The following is a 27,996-nucleotide window of genomic DNA, read 5'->3' as shown; positions in this document are numbered from 1 at the left end:
TCCGTGGGCATGTCCACTGCATGTGCACATGTTCACACACACGCCCGGGGATGGGAGTAGGAGCTCATAGCAAGAGCTCATAGATATTCTGCTGTTGGTGTATGCCCCAGAGAAATACGATGCTTTTTCATTTATTGACAGAAACTATCTTTGAAATACTGTCATTTTGTAGACTTCTCTTGTTCCTTTTAAAGTGTGATCTATGAAAAAGGCCTAAACTCACCGAAAGCGTATCTATGGCCTGTTACAGTGTTGCTGTTCAGAAAAACTTCCGTGTAGATGTGGCTTTCACTCAGCCTTGGTCCCTGCCTCTGTTGCCACTTATTTTTCATGTGCTTGACCTGGAGTGGAGGTTATTTGATCTTTCAGGTTGTCACTAAGGACACTAGTTTATGTCAGCGTTTTTCTGAAAGTAATTATCCCAGTAAGGTCTGTGATACAGCGTTCGACAACCTCATCGCCTCCGATTTTGTCTCCGGAGCTCTGAGTAACCCCCAGGAAGTTGCCCTGACACTGACCAGGCAGTTGAGGTGCGGTCCCTACCGTGATTTACACCAGTGCATCGGTCAGACTTCTGTGTTGAGTACTTCTGTTTCGGTGTTGAGCTAGGCTTAGTGCAGTGTTCTGCTTGTCATTGAAAGCCTTTTGTCCCTGTGACATCATTGGACCTCGCAGCTTTAGGGAGGGAGGGGAGGACATTGGAGGTAGTAGGTGAGAAGCCGAACCCCTTCCCTGCCTGCCACCAGGCCTGGAGGTGCAGACTGCAAAGCCGGCAGGTACATATGGCTCTTGGCATTAAGCAAACCTTATTGAAAGTGAAATGAAAATTCCTGTGCTGACAGGAAATTAATCAAGGCAGAACGTAGTAGACAGGGACACAAGCTATACACTACTTCTTCCATCACTGAGGAGTGTTTTGTTATTATGTAAATGAGATTAAATGCACTGTGACAGGTCGGGGGTGAGGAGGGTAGAGGGGAAGGGAAAGAGGTGAACAGGTTCCTTAGGATTTAAACTCTGGCTACAAAAATATTTTTATAACATCTGCTTCTTCATCAAATGCTGAGCTAAGGAAGCTCATCAGCCGCTTTTGTCATTACTGTTGAAAGAGTCTTCATGGCAGTGTGATTCATTCCATGGCACTCGGAGATTACCCGCAGTGAACCAGGCCGTATGCCGGTGCTAGGCTAAATAATGAAAACACCCATTCTCTGCCTTCTTGGAGTCGATATTCTGGGAGCAAAGGATAACTGAAGGCATTAAATTCGCAGCTAATCCCGCCAGGTAAGACATGGTGTCATACCATTTAGGATTATTTGGTTGAAAAGTAGCTGAAACAAACTCTGGCAAACTTCAGCAAAACAGGAATGAATTGGTAAAAGGGAGACCGAACTGCCATCAGGGAACTTGCAAAGGAAGCTCTGGGGATATAGATAACAGGACCTAAAGGAACAGTCTCTTCAGGGCTATTGATGAATCGACTCCGTGCAACCTTAGGTCTGTTTACTCAAGATTCAGTTTTCCAAAAGGAAGTGTCTGATGGCTCTAGCTTGGGCCACTCACCCATTTCTTGGCTAGGCAAAGGCAGGGTAGCTGGTTAGTCCTCCCGGAAGACTACAATGGTGGAGGGACAATTCCCCAAAGAGAAAGGCAAGAACTTGGATGTCCACCAGGGGCATTGTAAAATTGAGCTGTTGCTGTGATCCTGGGATTGCCAGCCAACAAGTGGTGTGTGTTTTATTTGGGGCATGCTCAACGTTGAGGTTGTAATGGTTTGCAGCCATAAAACTTACACTCACCCACCTCTAGGTGCATCGACTCATTGGCATTTCTGTCTTGTTCTCTTGTTCCCAGTGTGAGCAGTCCCACCTCATGAGAGAGCATGAGGACGTGCAGGAGCGAACGACGCTTCGGTACGAGGAGCGCATCACAGAGCTGCACAGCATCATTGCCGAGCTCAACAAGAAGATAGACCGCCTGCAGGGCACCACCATCAGGTACGCGGGCTGCCGTCTCTGCTTTCTCTCTGGCCCTCTGAACTGTAACCTCGGTCTTGGAGATGAAGTCACCCGTATGAATCATAACGATGTTTTCTTTGTAACTAAGATTTTTACCATCTCTAAAGTACTGTATTTGCTTGGTTAACCATGTGCTTTCACCTCCATTATTCTGTTCTGATTTTGATCCTCACGCTAGCCCTGGAAGGTAAGCAGGGTGGCGGTTGTGATCCTCAGTTTATTGGTAAGGGTATAGAATCAGAAGTTGAATGAATTGCTTTATTAATGAGTTCTAAATGGAGCCCCCTCTGTCCTAGAGCCGGGCATCCGTGTCACCCCAGCCCCTTTTTCACCAGGTCTGCCCTAGACGTGCAAACTGCATGCTTCCCTTCAAGATTTTGAGAGATTTATTAATGTGACTTTTAGCTAAGCAGTACATAGGCTTCCAGATAATCTCATTACGTTTTGAGCTTACCTCAAGTTGCTTTACGGACACTGTGACTTATCCTCTTACCAGACACCTAAGGCAGGGGGCAAAATTTGATCTGTCATTTTACTGGTGAAAAAGCTGGGGCTTAGAAATAGTAAGTGACTGCCTTGCAGTGACACTTAACAGAGGGCAGAGGTGGAGTCAGAGCCCAGAATATCTCTGCCTTTACTTAAGTTTCTTTCCATGAAAGTAGTAGGGATTCTGCCACCCTTGCTTATTAATCAAATAATAAGCCCCAAGTCTCCTGTACGCAGTGCTTAGTAGGTTGTGTCTACCCTGTTGTTCAGAGCAGGCATTTGCTTTAAGTGACTTACTGAGCCAAGGATGAGAACTTTTTTATCTTCCTGGCTGTGCTTAGGGGACAGCCTGAAGAAAGCAAACGTTTGGCGCCTACCTTTTTGGAGAAAGAGTGCTTTGTTCACTGAGTGTTTATACGAGCCACAAATAAAACAGTTTTAGAAGCAGCTACTTCTGCTTTACACTCTTCCTTCTAGAAGTCAGAGGGAACTTTGGATGCATTTTGTTCCAGCTCTGAAAGTCACAGTCATGACAGGGGTTCTTGATGAGGGGGGACTAATGGGGAATCTGTTTTTGTGGAAAAATTTGCACTGAGCTGGAGCCACACAATAAACTTCATATTCTAATTTAGAACCTCAGGGCTTTTAAATTGTATCCTGGTCTTCAGAATGATTGCAGGTTAGAAATACATGCACAGAGAAGCATTTTCAGCCCAAAGAAATAATTATAGCAGATTTAAAGGAGCCTGACAGAGGATGTTGGCAAATTTGTAATTTCCATTAAAATGTGTTGCACTTTTAAACCCTTGAGAAAGTGAAAGCAAATGGGCTCAGTGAGTTGTGGGAAAAGTGCACCACACATCACCTGGAAAACTCAATTTCAAGATGTTTAAATTGAATGTAATGGCCAAACTGCTTCACTTTAAAATACAGTGAGCTTCTTGACCATAAACATTTATTGGTGCCTTTTAAAGGAAGATTGCATCCGTGGAGATGTCACATTAAATTCTTCCAATTTCCGTTATGTAGATGAGCTGGCCCCTCCTTGAGGGGACTCCCTGTAAGGCTGGAGGACTTGTAGGCATGTGGACTACTGAGACGAAACTCTTCTCGTCCTCCAAGCTCCAGAAGCTAAAGCATCTCCCCAGCCCTCAGCATTCCAGGAAATTGGTTTGGCCTTTGTTTTAGGGTTCTCCAGAGAGACAGAACCAGTAGTATTGGATTTATTAGGGGAATTGACTCATGTGATTGTGGAGGCTGAGAAGTCCCATGACAGGCTGTCTGCAAGCTGGAGACCCTGGGATGCCATAGCGTGGCTCAGTCCAGGTACAAAAGCCTCCCTCAGAGCCAGGGAAACCAGTGGTGTAACTCTCAGTCCGAGGCCAAAGGCCTGAGAACCTGGGGGTATGCAGGTGCCAGTCCTGGAATCCAAAGACTAGAGAGCCTGGAGTTCTGATACATAAGAGAAAGAGTGTCCCACCTTTGAGAGAGAGAGCACGCGTGAGCACAAATTTGCCTTTGTTCTACCTTTTTTGATCTCTCCAGCCCCCCAGCCGACCGGATGGTGACAGCCCACACTGAGAGTAGATCTTCACCACTCAGTCCACCAACACACTCCAGTCTCTTGGAAACACCCAGGATCACCCCAAAACAATGCTTAGCCAGTTCTCTAGGTATTTCTTAATTCAGTAAAGTTGACACTTAAAATTAATTATCACCATCTCAGCTCCTAATATGCTGTGATAGGCCCAATGCAGTAGGAACCAGGCACATACCTAGGGTCTAGAGAATTGATTGTCATACTGGTCAGGTACAATGTTTGTACCATATAGATTTTCTTGTCACTTGAATCTGGCCCGAGTTAAGAATTTATTGGAGAAGCTGAAAAATCATTAATAAGGAAATAGTTTATGTAAGCTATGGTATTCCCACACTTAAGCAATACTGAATTGCTTAAGGAAAGAAAACAATCTCATAGTTTTCAGTTTTTATCTCATGTCACAATCAAAGAACCAGGGACCTTCTATGACTATCCTAGACTCCCCCATCTCTTATAACCACAGTCTAATGTAGCCAAGAATCAGACACTACAGGTTGCTGAATTCCAGTGTAAGTTGAATTCATAGCTACAGCAGATCACTTAAGTGAAGATTGAGCATTGGTAGGAAAAGATGAAATGGTGAGAATTTGAGGACATTTGGGTAGATTCAAAAGAATTCAGATACCTGGAACAATACCACAAACAAACAGACAAACAAAAAATAACTCAAATACCTGGAGCCTACAAATCCCATGAAGCTTCCCTTCCTGCAGAGGCAGCCCTCCCTCCCTACGTGATAAAACTAGTCCTGCCTTGCTTGGAGACTATGTAGTGACCTCATCTCAAGTAGGAGGTGGCAGATATGTTCATGTCCCATTCCTACTTCATTTTGTCTTTATCTTTAGGGCTAAAAATAATCAAATTTCATCATGCCTCAAGAGGATAAATAGAAAATCTAGCCTGGAAAGATACAGCTAAAACACCGGAAGATTTATAAGATTCTGTTAGTTTATATTCCCAGAAACCTGAGAAATACATGTGAGATTTGGACCTAAGGGTTCTAGACTAGGGAGGGGGAGAGATGTAGTGTTGGATTGATGATGAATTTATTGATATGACTGTTCCTACCGAAGATTCTGGATTCCGTGTGTTAGCTCAAGCAGTCATATTAACTGAAAAGTAGGTTCAACCAAGGGCTCTACATTAAATGGTCTTGAAACACCAGAACTTCCCTAGCAGAAGGAGTTCAGAGGCCTGAGGAGTTGGGAATGTTGGGTGGGAGATGATGTCATTAAAATGGGGTTTTTGGTGCCATTGAATGACTGGAGTTAATGTGGGCTTGGTTACTGTGTTAATCAATAGGGCCACAGTCATAATCAAAAAGGTTTGACCTGTAGGGATCTTTGGTAGGGGCTAATTGATCATGGAGTCTCTAGAACTGATATAAATGGGGAGCCTACTAAAGTTTTATTTGATCTTTGTGGGGGAAAAATAAAATTCTGGTCTGGTGAACAGAGATTTGAATTGCCATCACAATGGAGAATCATGGCCTCTTATCCAATTCTTACCTGACTCAGTTCATAGACTCAGAGCCCCTTGGATGAGGGGGAAGATGTATACAGCCCTGCCACAAGTAGGTGTGGTACATCTTTCTTCTACCCCTTCCAAAGAAAACTGCAGCCAGTTATAAGGGAGACTTTGCAGTGGAGAAAAGAGAGAAACCATTTTCTGGAGTGATTACTGGACACTGGTTCTAAGCCAGTGGTAATCCCTGGAGATCTAAAATGTGTAGTCTACAAGTCAAAGGGGGACTTCTGAAGGTATATCTGTCAGCTTGGGCTGCTATGACAAAATACCATAGACTGGGTAGCTAATTCAGTTATGCTTTGAGACCTCTGTTCCTGGCTTGCAGATGGCCGCCTTCTCTCTATGTTCTCACACCCTCACATGGAGGGAAGAGAGAGAGTGGAAGCAAGCTCTCTGATGTATCCTTCTTAGGGGGTCACTAATCCTATGACCTCACCTAAACCTAATCATCTCCCAAAGGCCCTGTCTCTAAATACCATCACATTGGGGGTTAGAGCTTCAACGTAAGAATTTTGGTGGGACTCAACTTAGTCCATAGCAGAAAGTTAGATGACAAGTGGCATTATGGCCTGAATCCATACCATAGCAGACCTAGTTATGGCACCATCTGAGAGAGAACCCTTTTCAATGTGCTGGAGATGTGGTAAATGCTCCCAACTAGCAACAGTATATGGTGCTGCTTTTTTGGATCCAGGGGCCAAATGGGGAAGTAGAAGTGGCTCTTCTCATTCATGCACCTCAAAAACCCACTTCAAAAAAGTATTGTTTCTATTACCCTGATACCAAAATCAGACAAGGGCACAACAAAAAAAAGAAAACAACAGGCCAATATCCCTGATGAACATAGATGGAAAAATCCTCAACAAAATACTAGCTAACCAAATTCAACAAGATCATTCACCATGATCAAGTAGAATTAATCCCAAGGATTCAAGGATGGTTCAATATATGCAAATCAATAAATGTGACACATCACATTAACGGAACCAACATCAGAAACCATATGCTCATTTCAATAGATGCTAAAAAAAGCATTCAATAAAATTCAACATCCTTTTATGATAAAAACACTCAACAAACTGAGTATAGAAGGAAAGTACCTCAAAACAATAAAGGCCATATATGAAAAACCCACAGCTAACATCATACGGAACAGAGAAAAATCGAAAGCCTTTCCTCTAAGGTCTGGAACAAGACAAAGATGCCCACTTTCACCACCATTATTCAACATAGTACTGGAAGTCTTAGCCAGAGCAATCAGAGAAGAGAAAGAAATAAAGGGCATCAAAATTGGAAAGGAAGAAGTTAAATTATCCGTGTTCTCAGACATGATCTTATATTTAGAAAATCTTAAAGATGCCACCAAACAACTGTTAGAACTGATAAATGAATTCAGTAACATTGCAGGATACAAAATTAACATATAAAAATCAATAGCATTTATTTCAATCTGATTTACGAAAGCATATGAAATACAATCTTTCTCCAAAGTATATCTAACTAAATTGTAATTCCATACAATGTATTTCTTTTATAATATGTGAAGTCTCTCATCATAAATATCCACATAACTTGAACATAATAGTATTTCAAAGAAGTATATGTTCCTATGTTATTAATAAAATAAGACTAATTTGTGGCCACATTTGCACCAAAATATCAGGTAAATAAAGTAAGTATGGGTTCCTGGCTAATGTAGATTTCAATCAAAATTCTGTTTTTATAGTTGCTGATTTCTATCCAGTTTTCCTAGAATTACTGACATTTTGAATGAAAATCATTAATTCCATTAAATACTTGGTGCATATTTAATTTACATGACAAACATCTTAGAACTATACCGTATGTGTGCTTATGTACCCTCTTGTTGATGTGTAATTCACATGTTGCAGTAGGCATGTAAAAGAATAATCTATTAAACTATAACCACATGTATGAAAAAAAATAGAGGAATTGGGGAATTGATAGCCTTCCCTGGTAGGAATTTTGCTTACTTAAAAAAAAAAAAATCAATAGCATTTATATACCCTATCAGTGAACAATCTGAAAAAGAAATCAAGAAAGTAATCCCATTTATAATATCTACAAAAATTATAAAATACCTAGGAATAAATTTAGCCAAAGAAAGGTATCCATGTTCATGGATTGGAAGAATTAATATTGTTAAAATGTCAATACTACCCAAAGCAATCTACAGATTCAATACAATCTCTATCAAAATACCAATGATATTACTCACAGAAATAGAAAAAGCAATTCTAAAATTTACACAGAACCACAATACTCCGAATAGCCAAAGCAATCCAACGGCAAAAGAACAAAGCTGGAAGCATCATGCTACCTGACTTCGAAATCAGTTATGAAGCTATAGTAATCAAAACAGCATGGTACTGGCATAAAAACAAAAACATAGACCCAATGGAGCAGGATAGAGAATTCAGAAATAAATCCACACATCTATGGTCAACTCATTTTCAACAAAGATGCCAAGAACATACATTGGGGAAAGGAAAGTCTATTCAGTGGTGCTGGGAAAACTGTGTATCTATATGCAGAAGAAAGAAACTAGAGCCCTCCCTATCTTTCACCATATACCAAAATCAACTCAAGATGGATTAAAGACTTAAATCTAAGACCCAAAACTTTGACACTACTAGAAGAAAACATTGAGGAAACACTCCAGGACGTTGGTCTGGGCAAAGATTTTTTGAGTAAGACCTCAGAAGCACAGGCAGCAAAAGGAAAAAATGGACGAATGGGATTACATCAGACTGAAAAGCTTCTGCATGGCAAAGGAAACAAACTACAGAATGGGAGAAAATATTTGCAAACTATCCACCTGACAAGGGATTAATAAAGAATATATAAGGAACTTAATAGCAAAAAACAAATCCAAAGAGAAATACCTGAGAATGTTGTAATTCCATTATTACGAAGCTACCACTATGGATTATCAACGTTTATTAGTTTACCAAAGGATCTGTTTTTCTGGCTTAAAATGGTCACTTTTTTGGCCTTTTTACATTTTCTTCTTTTTTTTATAACCACTGTTAGCAGTTGGTGTTCTTTTGGGAGGCCTTTTTTTTCCTCAAATAAGTTATCACATGATAAGAGCGATATACAACAAAAGAAAGTGAACAGCAGTCATTCTGAGATGCTGTGTCATTAGCCAGACACCTTCACCAGGTAGGTGACTCGAGGCCGTACGGAGCCGTCTTGAAAGCACCACTCAAAATCTTGTCTTTGTAAAACTGCCAGAGACCAATGGAGTGTCTTTTACTTGTTCCATTGCTCTTTAGGGACCAAAGCTCCTAAATGACAGAGAAAACGCCTCGTCATCAGTCTGCTATGTATACTGCAATCACAAATTGATTGTCAGTGTGCGAAGGGCCCTGAGAGAATTCACTTTTGTCATTTACCAGTGTGAGGGTCCAGCCTCCTTTCAGGGATGATGCTGGTGGGAGATGATGGGGACATGCAGCTCTGTGATTTTTTACCAGAGTCAGTGGGAGACACAGCAGGACTGCACAGACTTTCCAATAGTTAGGCTCAGTTTAACCTTGTTATAGCTTAATCTTGGTGACACAAAACCTTCCCTGCTCTTTTTGCAAACTAGTTTGGTACTCCTAATTACTATATACTTTTTTTGCATGGATTCTTTGTTGTTCCAGAATACTTACTATGGTCACCATAGGAAGAACATCAACCAGGGATCAGCTGTGCTCTGCTCAGTCTCTTCCTGTTAGGTCGAAAATACAGACTTTCACTTCCCTCCTCATTTTATCTATTTCCACATAAGATCTTGGCAACATTTTCTTCTTCCCCTAAATTCCTAGACTTTCCACATTATATTTTCATTTCTGCCATCTAACCCTGATTATTTGCCTTCTCCAGTACAATACATTTTCTGTTCAATCAAACCGCCCAGTCAACAAGTAGCCTGAGTGCCCCTCCAGCCTCAGTTTCCATCCTGTGCCCTGTTGTGGTTTCAGCTGTGCCGAAGCACTCACTCCTCTCCAAGCTCCACATGTCCACGGCTCCTCTGAGCCTTTGCATGTGCTCTTCCACCCTGGCAACCTAACTAAGATCGACCTTCCCTGAGGCTTGTCTTGAGTGCTGCTCCAGCCAGGAAGTCTTCCCACTCACTCCCCACCGGCAGCCTCAGACGGTCCCTGTGTCTACGCACAGCATCCTTCTTAGGTTATAATTGGTTTTGCACATATTTGTCTCCTGGAAGAAAGAATCCATCCAGTCTTTGCTTTCCTATCCTTGTTTTGGTGCTCAAATATGTCGAATGGGGATAGTTAGTTTGTGTTTTGTGACACCGAGTGCCTTCCGCCTGAGATGATGTTGCTAGTTTGGTGTCATTCTACTTCAGACTGTGCTCAGTAGGGAATGTTTCTACGATAACAGCTTCCCTTGCCCACCTTCCCCTGTTCACTCCTTGATACAATTCATCCTACTAATCCCTAGAAGTAATTCGGTATAAAGCAGGAGATTTGGCAGGAACTGTCTGTTTTGGAACCTGCCAAGCCAGGAGGGTTTAAGGTGGCTATTAAAGATTTTGCAAATGCCATTTATAGCAGAGAAATAGCAGCATTTATCATTTGCTTTCTTGGCTGTAAAACAGTCTCAGCCAAGCTGAAGCTGATTACGTTGGCCATGCAACAAAGGTAATTTATTCATCGTTCACAAAATCTCCTGTTAACTAAAATCAGAATTTTAAGTGCTGACTGAAAGGAGAGCTGATGTATCTATCAGTGCACAATTACCCTCTAGACCAAAAAGGCAACTCTGCAGAGAGTACTTTTTGTTTTCTTTCCTGAACCTAGTTATTGTTGTCCTCTGCAGATGTCTAATAATTAACATTCACAGATTAACCTACATTTTTTTTTCCTTCACCACTCCCTTTCTCTAATAATTCATATTTTGTATGGCTGGGGGCTTTATATCTGCTTAAAGTCTTCCCAGTTTTCTGGGTGCCTTTAATTAACAATACCTTATAAAGCAGAGGCTTGGCCAAATCCCTTTCCTAGGAGAATTTTGATATCTTGAGAGAATCAAGAATTCTAGAGAGTTCTTCACATTTCTCTGATTTATAGATGGGTCTTTCCAGTGCCTTTTCCCTAAGTCCCAGTGATCACCACTTGTCATTTTGGTCCACCCAAAACCCTAGACTGTAGACCTTCTGCTTCACTGGTTGTTGGCAACTTACCATTAATGCAGGCTGCATTCTTCACCCCCACCATCCCTCTGGAGCTGAGCAGACACCATTGGGCTTTTTAGCCCCACAGTTAAATCTCCTGACAGTTTTCCCTCCTGGCTCACTTGAAAAGGAAATTCTTCAGAGAGGGTAAATTTTGCTTTCTCCATGCCTGTGTCCAGTGTGTGTGTGTGTGATGGTGGTGGTGTGGGAAGAGGGCAATGCTTGTACTTTGAAATACACACTGCAGCTCCTTAGTTTTCTTAGCTTGCTAGTAGTACAATTCAGAGGCCAAAGATTGACGGATCCATAAAGGGCTGAGAAGAGGTGGGTGGGCGGGTGCAAATGAAACATGGCTGTGTTTAAATGTTGTCTTCCTGTTAGCAATCGCAAATTAAAGGAAACAGACCCTTGATTGGTATTCTCCCACTCACTGTTTCCATTTTTCTCCTCACCTCATCCTTTCTTCCTACCCCCTGACTCCACCTACTTTCTTTGGGGAAAGTTAGCCTGGTCTTTCTTGGATCTGCAGATCCGTATACCTCTCACAGGGTCTAATTTGATCTGCACAGACGAGGTCCTGGTTTTCCAGTAGCTCTGACCCCATTACTTCCCTCTGTCCTCGTCCAAGAAGAAAGCCCCCTTGGGCCCCTCCAGGTGATGGGATGTGCTGTCGCTGTCACCAGACCCTTAATTATTTTGCTCACTGTAGTCTCAGTAGTCTTAGTTCTTCTTCACCTCAGAATTTAAAGAAGGTAAAGAAATCTAATTTCCTCAGGAAATCTTTGAGGGGGAAGAATTTCTATAGGCCGATAGAGAAATCTTGTTTGGTGCATGGGTTTGTATGTGGACACAGAAACCTTTGAGTTTCACACTGACCGTAGGTGCGGCCACCTGTTTAGCCTGGAAGAAATCATGGTTGCCGAGAGATCCGTTTTCTCTCTGAATGTCTTGTTCTTATCCTTAAAAGACATATTCTCTAGGGATTTGTCATACATTTTCTGCCTGTGATGGCTGACTCTCCTTGTTTCTCAGGGAGGAAGATGAGTACTCGGAGCTACGATCAGAGCTCAGCCAGAGTCAGCACGAGGCCAACGAGGACTCTCGAAGCATGGACCAAGACCAGACCTCCGTCTCCAATCCCGAAAACCAGTCCACCATGGTCACTGCCGACGTGGGTGAGTCTGCCTGCCGTTGCCACTGAGCAAGAGTTTGGTTTCTGGGTTGTCAGAGCAATAGGCAGCCTGCGTTAAAATGTTATCATCCACAGAGTTGTGCGAGTGGACGAAGGCACGTCCGTTTCAGTCCCTTACGTGCTACTCTGTTGGTCAAAGTGGAACTAAAGAGGTGAATTAGCTTTCTGAAAATTCTGGAAGCAGGGAGTCAGGTAAAAAGCTATTGCAGTGTTCCAAGTCACAGTAATATCAGAACTGGGATGGCTGGGGGCAGTGCACTGCAGTGGAAGAACCCCAGTAGGTTTTAGCGACTATTTGGGCTGGGTAAGAAGGAGGAATCCAAAGTGACTCCAGCATGTTGCTCCTAAGTGACTAAGAGAGTGACTGTATTCCTTAGTAAGGAAGCGTGGTTGAGAAATGAGTTGGGAAATAGTCATATTATGTTTGAGGTTGTAGAGCAATATCCATGTGGAAATATCTGGTACAGTGTATTTTAAACTGCAGGTCATGACCCACTAATGAGTCTTAAAATTATATGAAAAGTATTTTTTAAATGAAAGCAGGCCAGGTGTGGTGGCCCACGCCTATAATCCCAACACTTTGGGAAGCAGGGACAGGAGGATCACTTGAGGCCAGGAGTTCAGGACCAGCCTGGGCAACATGGCTAGACCCCGTCTCTACAAAAAATAAAAATTAGCCAGGCAGGGTTGTACATGCTTGTAGTCCTAGCCACTTGGGAGGCTGAGGCAGGAGGATCGCTTGAGGCCAGGAGTTTAAGGTTACAGTGAGCTATGATCTGGTTGAGCCACTGCACTCCAGCCTGGGGACGGAGTGAGACTTCCTCTCTTTAAAAACCCAAAAAAAAAGAACAACAAAAAAAAAACCCAGGGAAACAATAGTGATAGTATTGTTTCATGAAACTTGTTTGTTGCCTGTGTATATAGGTAGTTAGTTGCCAAATGAAACTGTGGATTGCAGTCACAATGTTGCAAAACCACTGGTCTTGCCTACCTGGATATTTGGGGACAGGTTGAGGTTGAGGTTAGAGGCTTTGAAGTTACCTGAACTAAGGTGATCCCTGTGGTTGAAAGGGCGTGGCACCCCCAAGAGGGAGGACCACCGTGTCTTAGGAAATGCTTGCATGTACGGGAGAGATGGAACAGAACCAGGAGAAAGAAGAGGTGTGAGGGGGAGGCTGGGGAAATAGGCAGGAGTCTGATCACTCAGGGTCTAGGAGACCATGTTAGGGACCATGTTTGGCCTAATCCAAAGATCCACAAGAAGCTATTGAAGATTTTAATAGTAAAGGAAGAGGATGAGGTGATCAGATGTGCATTTTGAATCAATCACTCTGTGGTGTGGAGAAAGTATCCCTAGAGACCAGGAGTGGGTTGGAAGGCTAGCTAGGAAACCACTGCAAAAGTCTAGGTGGGCAGAATCATTGCTAGGATTAGGGTGGTGGCAGTTGAGTTGTAGAAGAGGTATAAAATTGTTGAGATTTGCTGAAGGATTGGAAACAGAGGGTGGAGGCAGAGTGGTGTGCATGTCCCAGATGAGTTTGGTTTGCACAATAGATGGACCATGGGGCCACTTGCCAATATGGGCACACAGGAAAAAGGAGCCAGGTGGTTTTGCTTCGAGCTTTGTTTTGTTTCACTTGGAGTGAGAAGGATGAATGGAGATCATGTGTTTTGTTTGTCCCTGAGTTTGCGGTGTCTTGAGATAGCTGGGTGGAGATGCTTCAGGAGGCAGTGTGTATTCAGGTAAGAAGCCAAGACGAGAGGCCTGGGCTCAAGGACAGCCGCTGGGAGAGCTCAGGGTGTTTGCAGATGATAGCTGAAGCTTGGAGGGAAGTTGATGGCCAGAGAGTGAGGAGGGGAGACAGCCCCGGGGACTATGCCTGGGGGCCACCAAGCTTGGCAGGGGCTTGTGGTGGGGAGCACTCCTCAGGTCAGTCTCAGGTTAGATGCGACTCTTCGAAAAGCCTTCTCAGAGCGCCGGTTTGTACACATCCCTGTGCAAACTCTGTCACCGCCCCACTGAGTTCTTCCTCCTATCACACAACATTTTATGTGTTCGTATTTATTTGCTTGCCTCACTCTCCCACCAAACTCCACTAGGCAGACGCTTGTTTGTCTCGTTTCCTAGTATCTCTCCGGGGCCTCTCACGGGGCCGGCAGGCTCCATGTGTTCAAAGACAGTTGTTGGAACGAGTGAATGGGATAATCAACCAGTCCAACTACCCGGCCAAAGATGCAGGAAAAAATTGAGGAGAGTGGTGTCCTGAAGGCCAGTGGGGCAGAGGAGGCTCTGATGAGGAAGAAGTGGTTGGCGGCTGGATGGCTGCTAAGGCCAAGTGAGGCGGATTTAGCTGCATCAGAGTCATGGAGAGGTCTATACCGACAGCAGCTTAAGCCAGACAGAAATGAATAGAGGAGTGAAGACACCGCCCCAGGCTGAAATCGCCTCCCTCCAACTAACCTGAACCCAGACACTGGGCTTTGTCTTACAAGAGACACAACCCCCTGACCAGCCTCTCCGTCAGCCAAGGCCCTGCGTGCTGAGTTCACACCAGCATCATAAGTCCCTCACCCCAGCACCCCCAAGCTTCAGGACTCTTCCAGCCAGACAGATTCAAGCAGCCAAGAAATTCCTAATCACTGCACAGGTCAGCCCTACACGGGTGCCTCCATTTGTTTCTCTCAAATTGTATTTTATGAAATTAATAAGTGACCCACACTCCAACAAAGTTTCATAATTAGATAAGCTTGGGCAATGCAGGGGCAAAGGCACTCACATGGCGTCTTTCCTGGGGGACTTACCGGAGCCCCCGGCACCAGGCAGCGTCTGCAGCGTGGGCCTCGCCCAGGAGCCGGTGCCCGCAGCCTGTGCCGTGAGGCCTCTTCATTTTCCTGAGTCATTCAGTTCAAATCCTTTCCTTCCATCCTGTCCCTCATTAAAAAAAAAATGGGTTAATTGGGACTGGTCATCTTTCCCGACAAGGCTGAGCCCTGCAGGGGAGCGCCCCCCTCTGCTGGTGTGAGCACGTTCTCCCCCACACAGGAGCCGTTGTGCACTCACCCAACAAGCTCACTGGGTGCTGTGCTGGGTCCTGGGGACGTACGACGTGCAAGCTGCTGAGAGATCGCCACACTCCCAGGCTCAAATCCCTCCAGCCTAGAGTGACTGCCACACTCCTCTCCATGCACCTCTCACCATGTGCTCCTCTAGGGCCCCCCCCTACCCCAGCACCTGGAGCTCCCTCCGCTTCCCCCACTGTCCCTGTGTTTCTTCCAGTCCCGGCCACGCTGGCTACCTGGCTTGCTGTTCCTCCTGCCTCAGGGCTCTGCACTGGCTGTTCCTTCTGCCTGGAAGGACCCTTCCTAAAATCCACACGGGCTCCCCCACATCGCCTCCCCAGAGCCCCTGGACCCCGTCTCTAGGGCTCACACAGTCACTCACTTCCCTTTCCCTGTTTATTGTCCTGCATGGCACTCAGCACCACCCAAGCATACGTTGTGCTTGTGCTTACTTCCGTAAGTATCATCGGGCTTTATGTGGATCTCACGCTGCCTGCAGGCTGCTTAGGGGCAGGGACGTCGGTGACCTGGTTTACCGGCATGGCAGTGCCTGCACGTAGGAGGCGCTTGGGCACCTGAGTAGCAATGAGCACCATCCTGGAGCTCACAGTTCTTGGAAGGGTGCACGGGGCCCCCAGGGCGGTCTGCACGGCTGGGCCAGGCCCACACAGGAGGCCTGCAGGGGCCCCTGGTGGTAACCTCAGGCGAGCACGTCCCGGGAGTCACCCTGAGCCGGAGCAGAGGGCTAAGTGAAAGAGGAGCGTGGGCAGGAGGACGGTGCTCTGGGCAGAGGCAGGTCTGCCAGGTCCCGGAGGAGGGCAGGCACTTGGGGACGACAAGGAGGAGGTCATTCAGGCTGCTCACACTGTACAGTCAGTGTGTTTGTTCATCGGAACTGGCCGCCTGCCTCCTCTTCTTCCTTTGCCATTTTCCAGTTAAATTGCTTCAAAAGGGAAAAAAGCTCCCATATATAAACACCATTATAGGAAATCATTAAAAAGTACCCATTTCATTATGGTTGCTATACTTGCAAACCTGCATTAGTAACTCAGAGGTTTTCTTGAGCTGGATTTTTTTTTTCTTAAGCTGCAGAATTTGTTGCAATATATTTGCTGATCTCCAAAGATCCCAGGAGTAAATCCAGCCTAATCACATCATCAAAAGCACTTTCCTTTTGTTTTCCAACCCCACCCATCAGAGCCTGGCTGCCCTTCAGTAAGCTGGTCCAGGAACCGGGACGCTGTCCTCTGGGCCTGGAGGAGTAAACGAGCAATTTACAAAGTGCTGCGACTTACCTAAGCAGTCGAATAAAGGAGAAAGGCCCGGCTTCTGTCAGCATCTTAAAATTAATTACTCTACCTCTTTTCAAACCTGGTCACAGAATTGTTTAGAAAATAAAGGTAATTAAGTGGACAAAGCCAAGGTAAGGTTCCATGGCTTAGAATTTTTATGCCCTCAATCTGGCAACAATTTGGGTTAAAAGAGAGGCTGGATATAGCAGCTAACGTGCTTTGCTTACTTACTCTATGTCAGGCATTTACATGGCTTCTCTGGTGTTTAATTGCCAACCTTGAAGGAGACCCAGGAGGTCTCCTCATCTGTAAAATCAGGACAACAGAGTTCAGAGAGGTTAAGTCACTTGTCCAAAGACGCACAGCAAAAAAGTTGTTTTTGTTGTTGCCACCTGTGCTTCTGTAGATGGCTTTCCTTTTACACTCCCGCGTTTAAGCAGTAAAGCCTGCCTTGGCTGACGTGGTACTGGTACTGCAGTCCTTGGAGGTCTCTAACGCTGATGGGGGCATTAGGGAGCAGCTGTGTGATCACAAGCACCTGGCTTAATAGCAGAGCATTTGTAATTAAATGAGATTTTGCAGCTCTTCATGTTAGAAACATTTAGACCAAATGATTCTGGGTGTCGCAACAGAGCAGAGCGCAGATGTGTGCACATGGGCTCCTTGCATCATGCGTGTTAGAGTGTGTTTGATGTCCCGTCCCTCGGGCTGTTTTCCCAACTCTGTTAATGCAACAGCAAAGCCTTTCTGGAGTAATTGTTTCTAAAACAAACAAAATCCCTTGACCAGATGGGCCTTTGGACAGCCAGTGAGAGATTCTGCTCTGGTATTTTGAGATCTTTTCTGATTTTTGGTGAGAAATTTTTATCTTTCTGGAATGTTAAACTATTATGCCTTGAGGGTTGAAAGGAAACTCAGAGCGCCTTGCTTGCTGGTGTGATCATGTAGACAGATTTTTCCTCGGTATAAGTAGTTTTTGGAGGACAACCAAGGAAGAATTTACACATGAAACCTGACTTTTGGTGCAACTATGCCTATGAAATATGTTTAACATTAAAGCCAGATTTTCCTGGCTTAGTGGCTGCTGAGGCTTTAGAAGTGTCGAGCAGCCACTCAAAGCAGGGGGAGAGGGTCAGGACAGGGAAAGCAGCCGGGCTGAAGAATACTCATTTTTTGCTAGAAATGAGGTGGCTAGGTGTAGTCAGTTATCCTCCAGCAAAGAATTTTCAAAAGAGAATCAGGGCCGGGCACGGTGGCTCATGCCTGTAATCCTAGCACTCTGGGAGGCCGAGGCGGGTGGATCACTTGAGATCAGGAGTTCAAGACCATCCTGAGCAAGAGCGAGACCCCGTCTCTACTAAAAAAATAGAAATAAATTATCTGGACGACTAAATACATATAGAAAAAATTAGCCAGGCATGGTGGCACATGCCTGTAGTCTCAGCTACTCAGGAGGCTGAGGCAGGAGGATCGTTTAAGCCCAGGAGTTTGAGGTTGCTGTGAGCTAGGCTGATGCCATGGCACTCTAGCCTGGGCAACAGAACGAAACTCTGTCTCAAAGGAAAAAAAAAAAGAGAATCAGATTATTGGTAACCTGATTTAGAAGCTTTGGTGAACCAGTCCTCAGGTTGGAAAGGTTAGAGTGGACTGAAAATTGCACCCTGACTAATTGATATAATAGGCTGAGCCCTTTGTTGCCTTTTTCTTTTTTTCTCTTTAATTTATTTGGGCAACTTAATTTCTCCTGAAAGGTTTGTGATGTGGGTCATCCCTGAGAACCAAGCCAGGGCAAGACTTTGACATTTCAAACATTGATTCACTGGAGCGCTCTCTGGGGCGGCTGTGTGTTTTCTCCCAGAGATCTGAGCCTGGTCAAACAAGAACTGTTTGCAAATGTTTAGCAGGACCGAGCAACTGAGGGGAGACCACCTACAGTCATTCCAGAACCTTCCTTGGAGTAACCAGGGTTGAAAGCAGCAAAGGTTATTTGCTCCACGTCAGCTTGTGTTACTTTGGGATATTTCCCTCAAATTCTGCTATTAAGTGATTTTTCAGCCCCCAAAAGAGACAGGGGGTATCAGATGGAAATGGGAAGCTGTTGATCTATATAACGTTTACTCAAAGTGACCTCCCACAATTGTTGGGATTCGTGCCCTCCTCTTCTAGTATAAGCAGTCTTTATTTTCTAAACAGATCGTGTCTCCCCAGGTTGATTTGCTTTTGGTTGTTTGAAATTCTTGATATAATTTTCCTCAAAACCAGTATTGTAATAAAGGAGTGTTAACTTCTGAAACCAGCCTCTGAAAGCCTATTTAATCTGTAGCGGAAATAAAGTCCGAGGCCTTGCTAAGGCTGCTGCAACCCCGGCCATCTCTGTGAACATTGCTGCCACGAGAAAATATCTTGTAGTTCACGTTTGGATGCCAGAAGCATATTGACCCCCTTCTCCCGGCAGCCTGGAAAGCCTCCCCCTCCTGTCACAGTGAGAGCCACGGGGCCTGGGACAAGTGCTGACCGGGCCGATCCTGTTTGCTCTCACAGGCCGGGACAGCCCGTCTGAAGGGACTCTGGAGCTGCAGGGGGTGACCCGGGCACTAAGACAGGGCTGTGTGGACCGGTTAGTGAGCTTGGGCAAGGCCTGAGAGCTGGGCAGGGCTGATGATGATACCCAGGGCCTGGGAGGCTCAGCAAAGGGGTTGGAGTTTATCATTTAAGCACGACTCTATTTCTTCAATATCACTTCTCAGAAGTACAGAATGAATTTTAAGGCTTTTCTTGCATGATGCCAAATTTGTCACCCCTTCTCTATCCTAAAGGTTTCCTCCCACCCTTTGCAGCACGAAGTACTATCTTATTTTAAAGGTGTGCCAACTCAGGGGATCGGTAGTCAAGTAAGCAAAATGATTATATGTGAATTTGAACTTTTTTCCACATGTGTGTTATCGAAGCCTTGCTCTCTAGGAGCCACTGCCAGAACTTCTGTACCCTTAAGCCTGGGGCGGGTGGCTGGGCATTATGTGGGGGTGCTTGTGGCAGGGTGGCGAGAGGCGTCCCAGAAAGGGCACAAGGGCAGTGGGGTGTGCAGTCCCAAGGGGACAGCTTTATGGCAGTTGATGTTAGGTTATCTTCCTTACGCCTTCATATTTACGACCAAGCTTGCTGTTCTACGGAAACAAACTATGTCAAAAATCCAAAGTGACAGAGTGAAAATGAAAACAAAATCTCGGGCTAGGAAGATTTTGCTAAAATAGAAGTCCTGAAAATGCAGCTTCATTTTCTTTGAGAAACATAAGAGTTGGTGAGGTCGGAACGTGGTGGCGGTGGCGGCTGGCTGGTGTCGGGCCCCTCCCCCGTCTCACGCCTGTGCTCTCAGATGGCCGTTTGGACGTGGCAGACGCTGGCAGGAGAGCGTTCCTGTTCTGGTAGCTGCACCGAGAAATCAGTCCTCCTAGTGTCTCTGCGTTAAATCTAGACTCCGTTGTAGCCACACTATGTCAGACCTTCTTGCCTAGAAGGCTGAGGTATTTGTTTTTCCCCCAACTTTTTATTTTGGAAAACTTCAAACTTACAAAAAAGGTGAAACAAACCGTATAAACGATTTCTCTGGGTTAACTACTTAACATTTTGCCACATTATTTTCCACTCTTCTCTTTCTCTCTGTTGTGTTTCTGTATAATTTTTTTTTCTGAGCCATTTGAAAGTAAGTTGCAGACATCATGATGCTTCACCCTAAATACATCGGCAGAAACCTGTGAAGAACAGAAACGTTTTCGTGTAATAACCGTCGTGCCTTTATCACACCTGAGAATTTTACCATTGATGGAACACTAATATACAATCCATATTCACATTTCACCAATTGTCCCATTAATGTCTTTTGTTGCTTTTTTTAAATCCAGGACCCAATCTAGGCCCACTCAGTACTTTTAGTTATTACATCCTTTTATTCTCCTTTAACTAGAACAGGTTCCTCTGCCCCCAATTTTGTCTTTCATGACATTGACACAGAAGGGGGCTAGGTTATTATCACAGAAAGCCCCTCAATCTGAGTGGTCTGACTGTTTTCTTATTAGATTTGAAGTTAACTTTTTTTTTTTGCAAGAATATATATGGGTGATGGTCCTCATTACCATGTTGCAGCAAACCTAATGTCAGTTTGCCATTATTGGTGATGTTGAGGTGTTTACAAACTGTAGCATCATCATCCTCATATGTCCTCTTGTCTCAGGTGGACACTGGCAAAGGGGGTCTGTAAGCAGGGGCTAACCTCTGTGGATGCTTCCTCCCTTCTCCCAGACCCTTCAGTCTTCTCCTAGAAGTCGACTATTCTATTTTATCATTTTCCGTGTTACCTTGTTCTGTTTTTGTCTGTTCTCTGATGGAGTTAGAGAAGGCCTGGCTGCATGCAGAGTGCAGCGGACTGCTGCAAAGAGAACAGCAGCCCTCCTGGCTGCAGCCTTAATTCTACAACAGGGTCGGAACCGTCACATGTCTTGCCTCTTTGCAGAAAGTCTGTGTTGATGCGAAAAGAATCTGTGGCTCTTTCCTCCACTTTGAATTGCTTTACCAGGTATGACGTGTGCCCGGTCGTAATAGAGGGGTGGATGGCGTGTGTTGTCCCTTGGAAGGCAGTGAGGATGTGGTTAACGGCTGTCCTGCTGCAACCCAAGGTGTAGCGGGCCCACAGCCGCTTCCGTTTCTTTTCCTAGCTACAATTTACTGTGGCTGATATCTCTAACTTCACCAGCAACTTTCCACGTTGGGGATCTTAACTGAAAGCTTTCTGCCTTTTTAACAGGGTATGATATGTCATTTGATATGCCTTAAATTTGATGATGCTTCATTAATGAGTATACAAACAAAAACTTGATACTTATAAAAGTTGGCTCATAAAAAGTCTTCCATTTCTTTTACACTGTTTTAAGTGTTTATCGAGCACCTACTGTATGCCCAGCATTTTGAGTCTCTAGAAGCACAGTGTTGAATAAATGAAGTCATTGCTCCCCGGTGCTGGACTTAGTAGGGTCGATGTGTCAGTTAATAGGTGATTATGGGGAATGTGATTCTTCAAAGGAAGAAGTAGATAAGAGACTACTTAATCAGGGAAGGCTTCCTGGAAAATGAGATTTCAAGGCAAAGCTTAAAGAGGAGGATGAGGGGCTTCCAAACTAGGCAAATTTCTAACCACTAACTGTAAGCAAACACCAGTCTCCAGGTGTCTGCACTTTTGGAGCTGGGACCATATTTTGGAGAGATTCAGTCTATTAATAGTAAAGACTGGGCTGCTCAGAATCCAGTTGACCAGGGAGTGTTTCTAACATCTAGTCTGTTGAGCTGGATTTTTATTTGAATTAGGATTTTTATAAGGATTTTTTTTTAAATGACCTTTAATACCTGATCAGGAATGAACCAACTCTGGTATAGTTCCCGGTGTCAACTCCGGTGCAGGCATGGAGATGCTGAGCGAGAAGGAAGAAAACCAGCCAGCTCTGCCCGGCAGGTCTGTATAGCTGAGCAAGCGTGCTGGTTCACTCCTTAATTGTCACAGCCCTGAATGTCCGCTTACCTCCTTTCCAGATTTCCAAAGCACATGAGGTGCTCGCTTAATATCGTGGATAGGTTCTTGGAAACTTCAACTTTAAGCGGAACAATATACAACGAAACCAGTTTTACCCTGGGCTAATTGATAGAAGCAAGAGTTTAGTTCCTAGGACATATTTCTGATCACAAAAACATCACCAAACTTCTAAATAAAGACCCGAAACACTTCTAATATTAAATGTTGAAATAAATGTGAGCTATACATACATTTAAGACAGATTAATAAAAACAAGGTAATTATTTCCCCTCTTAGGCCTGTTCAGGATCTTGAGTGGCCGGAGTCTATCCAGCAGCTCAGGGCACAAGGCGGGAACCGGCCTGCCCAGGACGCCAGCCACCGCAGGGCCACTGGCACACCCGCGCTCACCCACACCGGCCCGTGCGGACGCGCTGCTCCACCAGGCCTGCACCTCTCGGGTGTGGGAGGAAACCGGAGCACCTGGGGGAAACCCACGCAGACTCTACACAGACAGTGCCTCTGGTCGGGCATCAAGTTTTTTTTTTCCTTATCGACATTGTAAGGAAATGATGTTGAATGAAATGACATTATCTCAGGACCTGTATGTGGGTCTTCCCTCAAATAGCAACATAACAACCTAAGGCCCTAGGTTCTCATTAGAAAGATGCAACCTGAGCTGTCTATTCTCCAGCTCCTATCAGAAGTCAGACAGAGAAAAGTTAGGTTCAGAAAAGACGGGCAGAGGTGGGAGGGGCCGCAGACTGCGACAGGCAGGCAGGGCGTGGGTGCCTGGGCACGGCCGAGCCCTCGGCGGGTTGCTGTGGCGTGAGGAGCTCGGCTCAGCATTGCCAGAGCTCGTTTTACAAGAATAGATGTAAATTCTAATGATTTAAATGTTGATAACTAACTCAAAAACTGTTTTAAAAATTAAAAAGGCTATGCCAGATGCCACAACCCTGCCAGATGTGCAGGCACGTCTCTGGCGGCAGGTGGCCAGTTGTCATCCGCTGGGCAAGGGGTGAGGTCCTGTCCCTTTAGCCCTCTGTGCCCTGTTTTGTCTTACAGCAAATCAGATAACTGAGAAGGCGGAATGCCAAGGGTATGTGAGCTTAGCCCTTCCCAGAATTTCCTTTGCTCTGTGCCTTCCTAATAGCCTACAGCTTTATTTTAATACAAGATTAAAGTAAGATTAGTATAAGAAGAAACCATATGAAGTCTGCATATGTGTAAATCCAGCTGAGGAGACTGGCAGTCACATAGCTTCATGCCACGTGTGAAGTACCGTGTACCTAAATTCTTTCAGCATCTGTTACCAAAAACACATTGTCTTCTCTTGTGAAACTGGAAGGCCTCCTCCTTTCTGACAGGAGATAATTCATTTTTGCTTTGGCTGCCAGGAAGCTCAGGGCTAATTGGAAGTGTCAGCCCCAGCAGCTGTGTCAGCCTGCATTTGCTTCTGCAGCCGTTCCCTGGTCCCAGCCACTGTGTTTCCCCCTTATTTGTGGCTGTTTGAGATAAGCTACATCAAATTTTTCTTTGGAAAGAGGCACAATACAAATATACCCAGTTAGAGAAATGTGTATTTGACACCAAGGGCCTCCTCTCTGTCTCTTGGACATAGAACAGGGCTGATCCCCTTCATAGCCTGAGAGGAAGGAAGCAGGCCTGCCTCAGGGCTGCCCTGCAAGGAGTCCCACTCACTGCTGCAGGCCAAGATTTAAAGAGCCGGTTACTCCCACGCATTCTTGAGATTTCTCATGTCTCTACTTTCTTCTTCCTCAAGTTCTCCCACCAACAAAAAGTATTTTTTAAATTAAGCTACGGTACCCTAAATCCTTTATGAATGTACTGCCATTCTTGAAGGTTATTGTTTTCCATTTCTTATATGCCTGTTTGCTTTTATCTTCCCATTTTACTCACTGAAATACATTTACTGTATTACTTTTATTATGGTAACATATACATAAAATAACAAAATTTACTATGGTAACCATTTGTAAGTGTTCAGTTCATTAAGTACATTCACACAGTTATGTGACCATCACCACCATCCATTTCCAGAACTTTTCCATCCTCCCCAACAGAAACTCTACTTGTTAAACAATAACTCCGCATTCTCTCCTCTGGCCCTGCCAGGTGACCTCTATTCTACTTTCTGTCTCTATGCCTTTGCCTAATCTAGATACTTCATAAAAGTGGAAATAGACAATAATTGTCCTTTTGTGTCTGGCTTTTTTTAGTCAGCGTAATATTTTCAAGGTTTATCCATGTTGTAGCATGTAACAGAATTTCATTCTTTTTTAAGGCTGAATGATATTCCATCATATGTATATGGCACATTTTATTTATTCATTGTCAGTGGACACTGGGTTGCTTCCACTCTTTGGCTGTTGTGACTAATGCTTCCATGAACTCTGATGTACAGGTGTCTATGGGAGTCCCTGCTTTCATATGTTTTAGGTGTATACCTAGAAGTAGATTCCTGGATCATATGGTAATTCTATGTTTAACTTTTTCAAGAATACCAAACTGTTTCCCATGATGATTAAACCATTTTACATTCCCAACAGCAATGCACAAATGTTTCAGTTTCTCTACAGCATTGCCAATACTTGTGTTATTTTCTGGATTTGGGGTTTTATTGTTGTTTAATGATAGTCATCCTAATTGTTTTGTGGATTTTTTTAAATCCATTCTGACAATATCTTCTTTTTGGGGAGTATTTAGTCCATTAACATTTAATGTACTTAATGATGTGGTTGATGTGGGTTCCAACTTCCTATTTGTTTTCTAATAGTCCCTTCTGATTTTTTTAATTCTATTTTTCCCTTCTCCCTTCTTTTGCGTGAACTGGATTTTTTTTTTTTAGAATTTCATTTTATTTATTGGCTTTTAACTATTCCTCTTAGTAGGTTTTTTTTTTTTTTGGTGGTTGTAGAAATTATAATAGACATCCTTACCTTTTCAGAATCTACTCAGAGTTAATATCCCTCAATTATAATTTCTGTCCCTTTGTTGGCTCTTTTGGGAAACGATGGCTGTGGATAGGTACTCGTGTGCTTGGGTAAGCTGGCCTGTGCTTATAAACTCAGCCTTTTTCTGGGTTGGATGGTGTGGTGAAAATAGCCCTGAGTACAGAAGTCCAATGTTGTGGTTTCAGCTCTGCTGCCCACCCACCATGCAGCCTGGGGTGAGTAACCGAACATCTCCAAGCCTCAGATACCTCCTCTGTGGAGCAAGGCTTACCTGCCTGCCTGTGGCATGGACTGTGATGTGTGTGTGAAAGCCCTTTCTAAACAGTCAGGAGTACTGATCAAACCACAGGGATGTTATCCTGTCTCATGATCCTAAGCTCCTGTGAATGCCACCTCACTGTGACACCTTTTGTACCAGAATACTTGGTTCCTCATGCTAGCTTATCACATTTCCTCTGGTCCCTTAACCTTATACCTCCTGTCTTTTGTAGAGACTCCGACTACCCCAGCCTTCAGTGTTGAAGGTCCAGTCTCTAGCAGGGGCCAGATAGTGCAGGCCATTGCAGGCCAAAGGAGGGAGTTTGGAATTTATTCTAAGTATATGTTTGGAAGAATATGCCACAGACTCTGAAAGACAGTTCCACCCATTGATGGTTTGTGTGAAGCCACAATGCAGAGCTTTCTGGAACATACTGGAGTATGTGGGGTTCATCACCCCACCTGTACTCTTACACATTCAGCTTCCTATAACCAAAGAAAGCTTTATAGCCCTCCTCGGTTTAAAGGACGATGCTCACTAGCTCTTTATAGTATGTATGTTAATTTAAATGCCTTCCTCATGGCCTCCTGACTCTCTGCCCTGTACTTGCACCATGTTCTCTATGGATACTTTGCCCAGGATAGGGGCAGGCAGCTGAGAGAAGGGACTGTGGCTTCGTGCCTCTCACAGTTGAGGTCAGTCTCTTATTCATCTTCGTACTCTGCTTCTAGCCTGGGCCCAGGGCTCAGCATCTGTTGGATTAAAGAATGAAAAAGAAACACAGGTCAGATCCTTACTGGCTCCTGCTCCTGTAACTCAGCATCCTCAGGAAGCAGCCTGGTTGCCACCCTTCCAGCCCTGCTGTGAGAGCCCCTCAGCAGACATGTCCCATGTGATTATTCCGTCAGGTAGACCCGCGCTGGGAGAAGCAGCATGGGATGGCCCAGTGGAGGCCTCTTTCTTCCCCTCCCAGGAATGTGTGTTCACTGCAGCTCAGGGACTGGGAAACCTGCACCGGAGGATAAATGATCTTTCAGAGACTGGTTAGTGTGGTCGCTGGGGAGTGCCGCTCCTCACTGGGGTCCCTGTGCCTCAAGCTGGTGCTGTGTACCTGCCCTCCCTCTCCAGAGGGTCTTCTGCAGTGACGGGTGTCCCCAGTTCTTACCAGCTCAGGGCGTGGTCCATAGCGAGGAAATAAGCATAAGGTCAGTGTAAAACATGCTGCTGCTGACAGTCTGTGTGTCTAGTCTTGCTGTCTCCTAAATAAATACCAGTGTGTTTGTATTTGCTCATTTAAAAAACAATACTTGATCACCCCCACTATTCCATGTTGGAGATACAGTAGTGAGGAAGATCAAAGTCCCTTCTTTCATAGAGCTTACTTTAGTAGGGAAGAGGTAACAAACACATACGTCAGATCAGATAGTGAAAATTGCCATGAAGAAAGTAGGATAATGGGATAAGGACTGGGCAGAGGAGGAGGTGGAACCCCAAGCTAGGTAGGGAAGAGCTTCGTGAGGAGGTGGCATTTGAGTTAAGAGCTGAATGATACATGGAGATTTGGGTGGGAGTCGGTCTCGGCAGAGGAAACAGCAAAGGAGAAGGAACCGCTGGGCAGGGCAGACAGGAGTTTGGCATGTTCAGGGATAGAGAGAAGGCCGGGAGCGTGAACAGAGCGCAGTGAACGAGGGGGATGGACGGATGAGGCGAGGTCCAGGTCAGTGGCTCTCACCCTGACTGCACGTTGGAATTACCTGAGGAGCTTAAAAGTTTTCCAGTGTCCAAGCTCCACCCCCAGAGATTGTGATTTAATTGGCCTGGGGTGGGGCCTGGACACTGGCATTATAAGAGCTCCCCAGCGAATTCCATGGTGTGACGTGGTGTAGGCACGTCAATCTCGATCATGCAGAGTTTTACAGACTTTGGTAAGGAGTTTGGATTTCTGTTGAATGACGATGGAGGGGCCATCAGACAATCTGGGCCAAGAAAGTAACATGATCAGATCTGTATCTTTCAACGGCTTGCTTTGGCGACAGTGTGGTGAGTGGGGTTGGAGGTACAGTGGTCCAGTGGAGAAACGATGGTGGCTTGGACCAGGGTGGTGTCAGTGGAGATAGCAAGAAGAGGTCAGTTTGGGGATGAGTTTTAAAGGTTGTGGTTATAAGATGGATTGAATTTAGAATGTCAGGTACAAGAGGTTGCCTCAGAGTTGACCTCAGTAACTGGGTGGAAGTGGTGCCATGCAGATGGGAGAGATCGGGAGGAACAGGTTCGAGAAGTAGGTGGAATAATTGTGTGCATTGCCTGGAGTGAAAGCCTCAGGCTGATATTCTCTCTAGATTTAGGTAACTTATAATAGGCAGCCAGATGAGGTTGACTAAAATGTTCTGAGAAATCCTGTTCCTTTAGTGCTAAGAGTTTTCTTGACGTCTTCCAAAGTTAAGAACCAAAAGCAGTTGACCATTTTACCGTGTGGAACCTGTGGTGAGAAGGGAGGAGGAGAGAAGGGAAACTGAAGACACTGAGCAACTTTCATGCAGGAATCAGGCTGGATATAGCGGAAGGATGTACTTTGAGAGATTATATATAGTCCACATCTGTCTCACTACAATAATTGAATGGCTTGGTGACATCAACAAGATCCAAAATAGCAAGTTAAGAAATTTGCATGTGACTTTAAGTGGATTTTTTTTTCCCAAAAAAAGTTATCTTCCAAGATATATCTAGCTCACATTATAATTATAATTACTTTTCCTTCCCTGACCAGGCCCAGGATGTCCAGCATTTAAAAAGTAATCCACAGCCAGGCATAGTGGCTCAC

The 27,996-nt window shown here is 44.7% G+C and overlaps 1 protein-coding gene across 3 annotated transcripts in view; it reads left to right on the top strand.

Annotated features, from left to right (window-relative positions):
• MCC (MCC regulator of WNT signaling pathway) overlaps positions 1-27,996 on the top strand; it is a 331,241-nt gene that overhangs the window by 229,418 nt on the left and 73,827 nt on the right. For all 3 annotated transcript variants that reach the window (XM_045566234.1, XM_045566236.1, XM_045566237.1), the window contains 2 exons: positions 1,855-1,997; positions 11,870-12,012. In XM_045566234.1, the coding sequence (XP_045422190.1) occupies positions 1,855-1,997; positions 11,870-12,012 (286 nt within the window). The remainder of the gene's footprint in view (positions 1-1,854; positions 1,998-11,869; positions 12,013-27,996) is intronic.

Source organism: Lemur catta, chromosome 12 (assembly GCF_020740605.2).
Source record: "Lemur catta isolate mLemCat1 chromosome 12, mLemCat1.pri, whole genome shotgun sequence".
Classification (NCBI taxonomy): domain Eukaryota; kingdom Metazoa; phylum Chordata; class Mammalia; order Primates; family Lemuridae; genus Lemur; species Lemur catta.
Note: the sequence above shows the minus strand (reverse complement) of the source record. Positions and strands in the feature narration are given on the sequence as shown.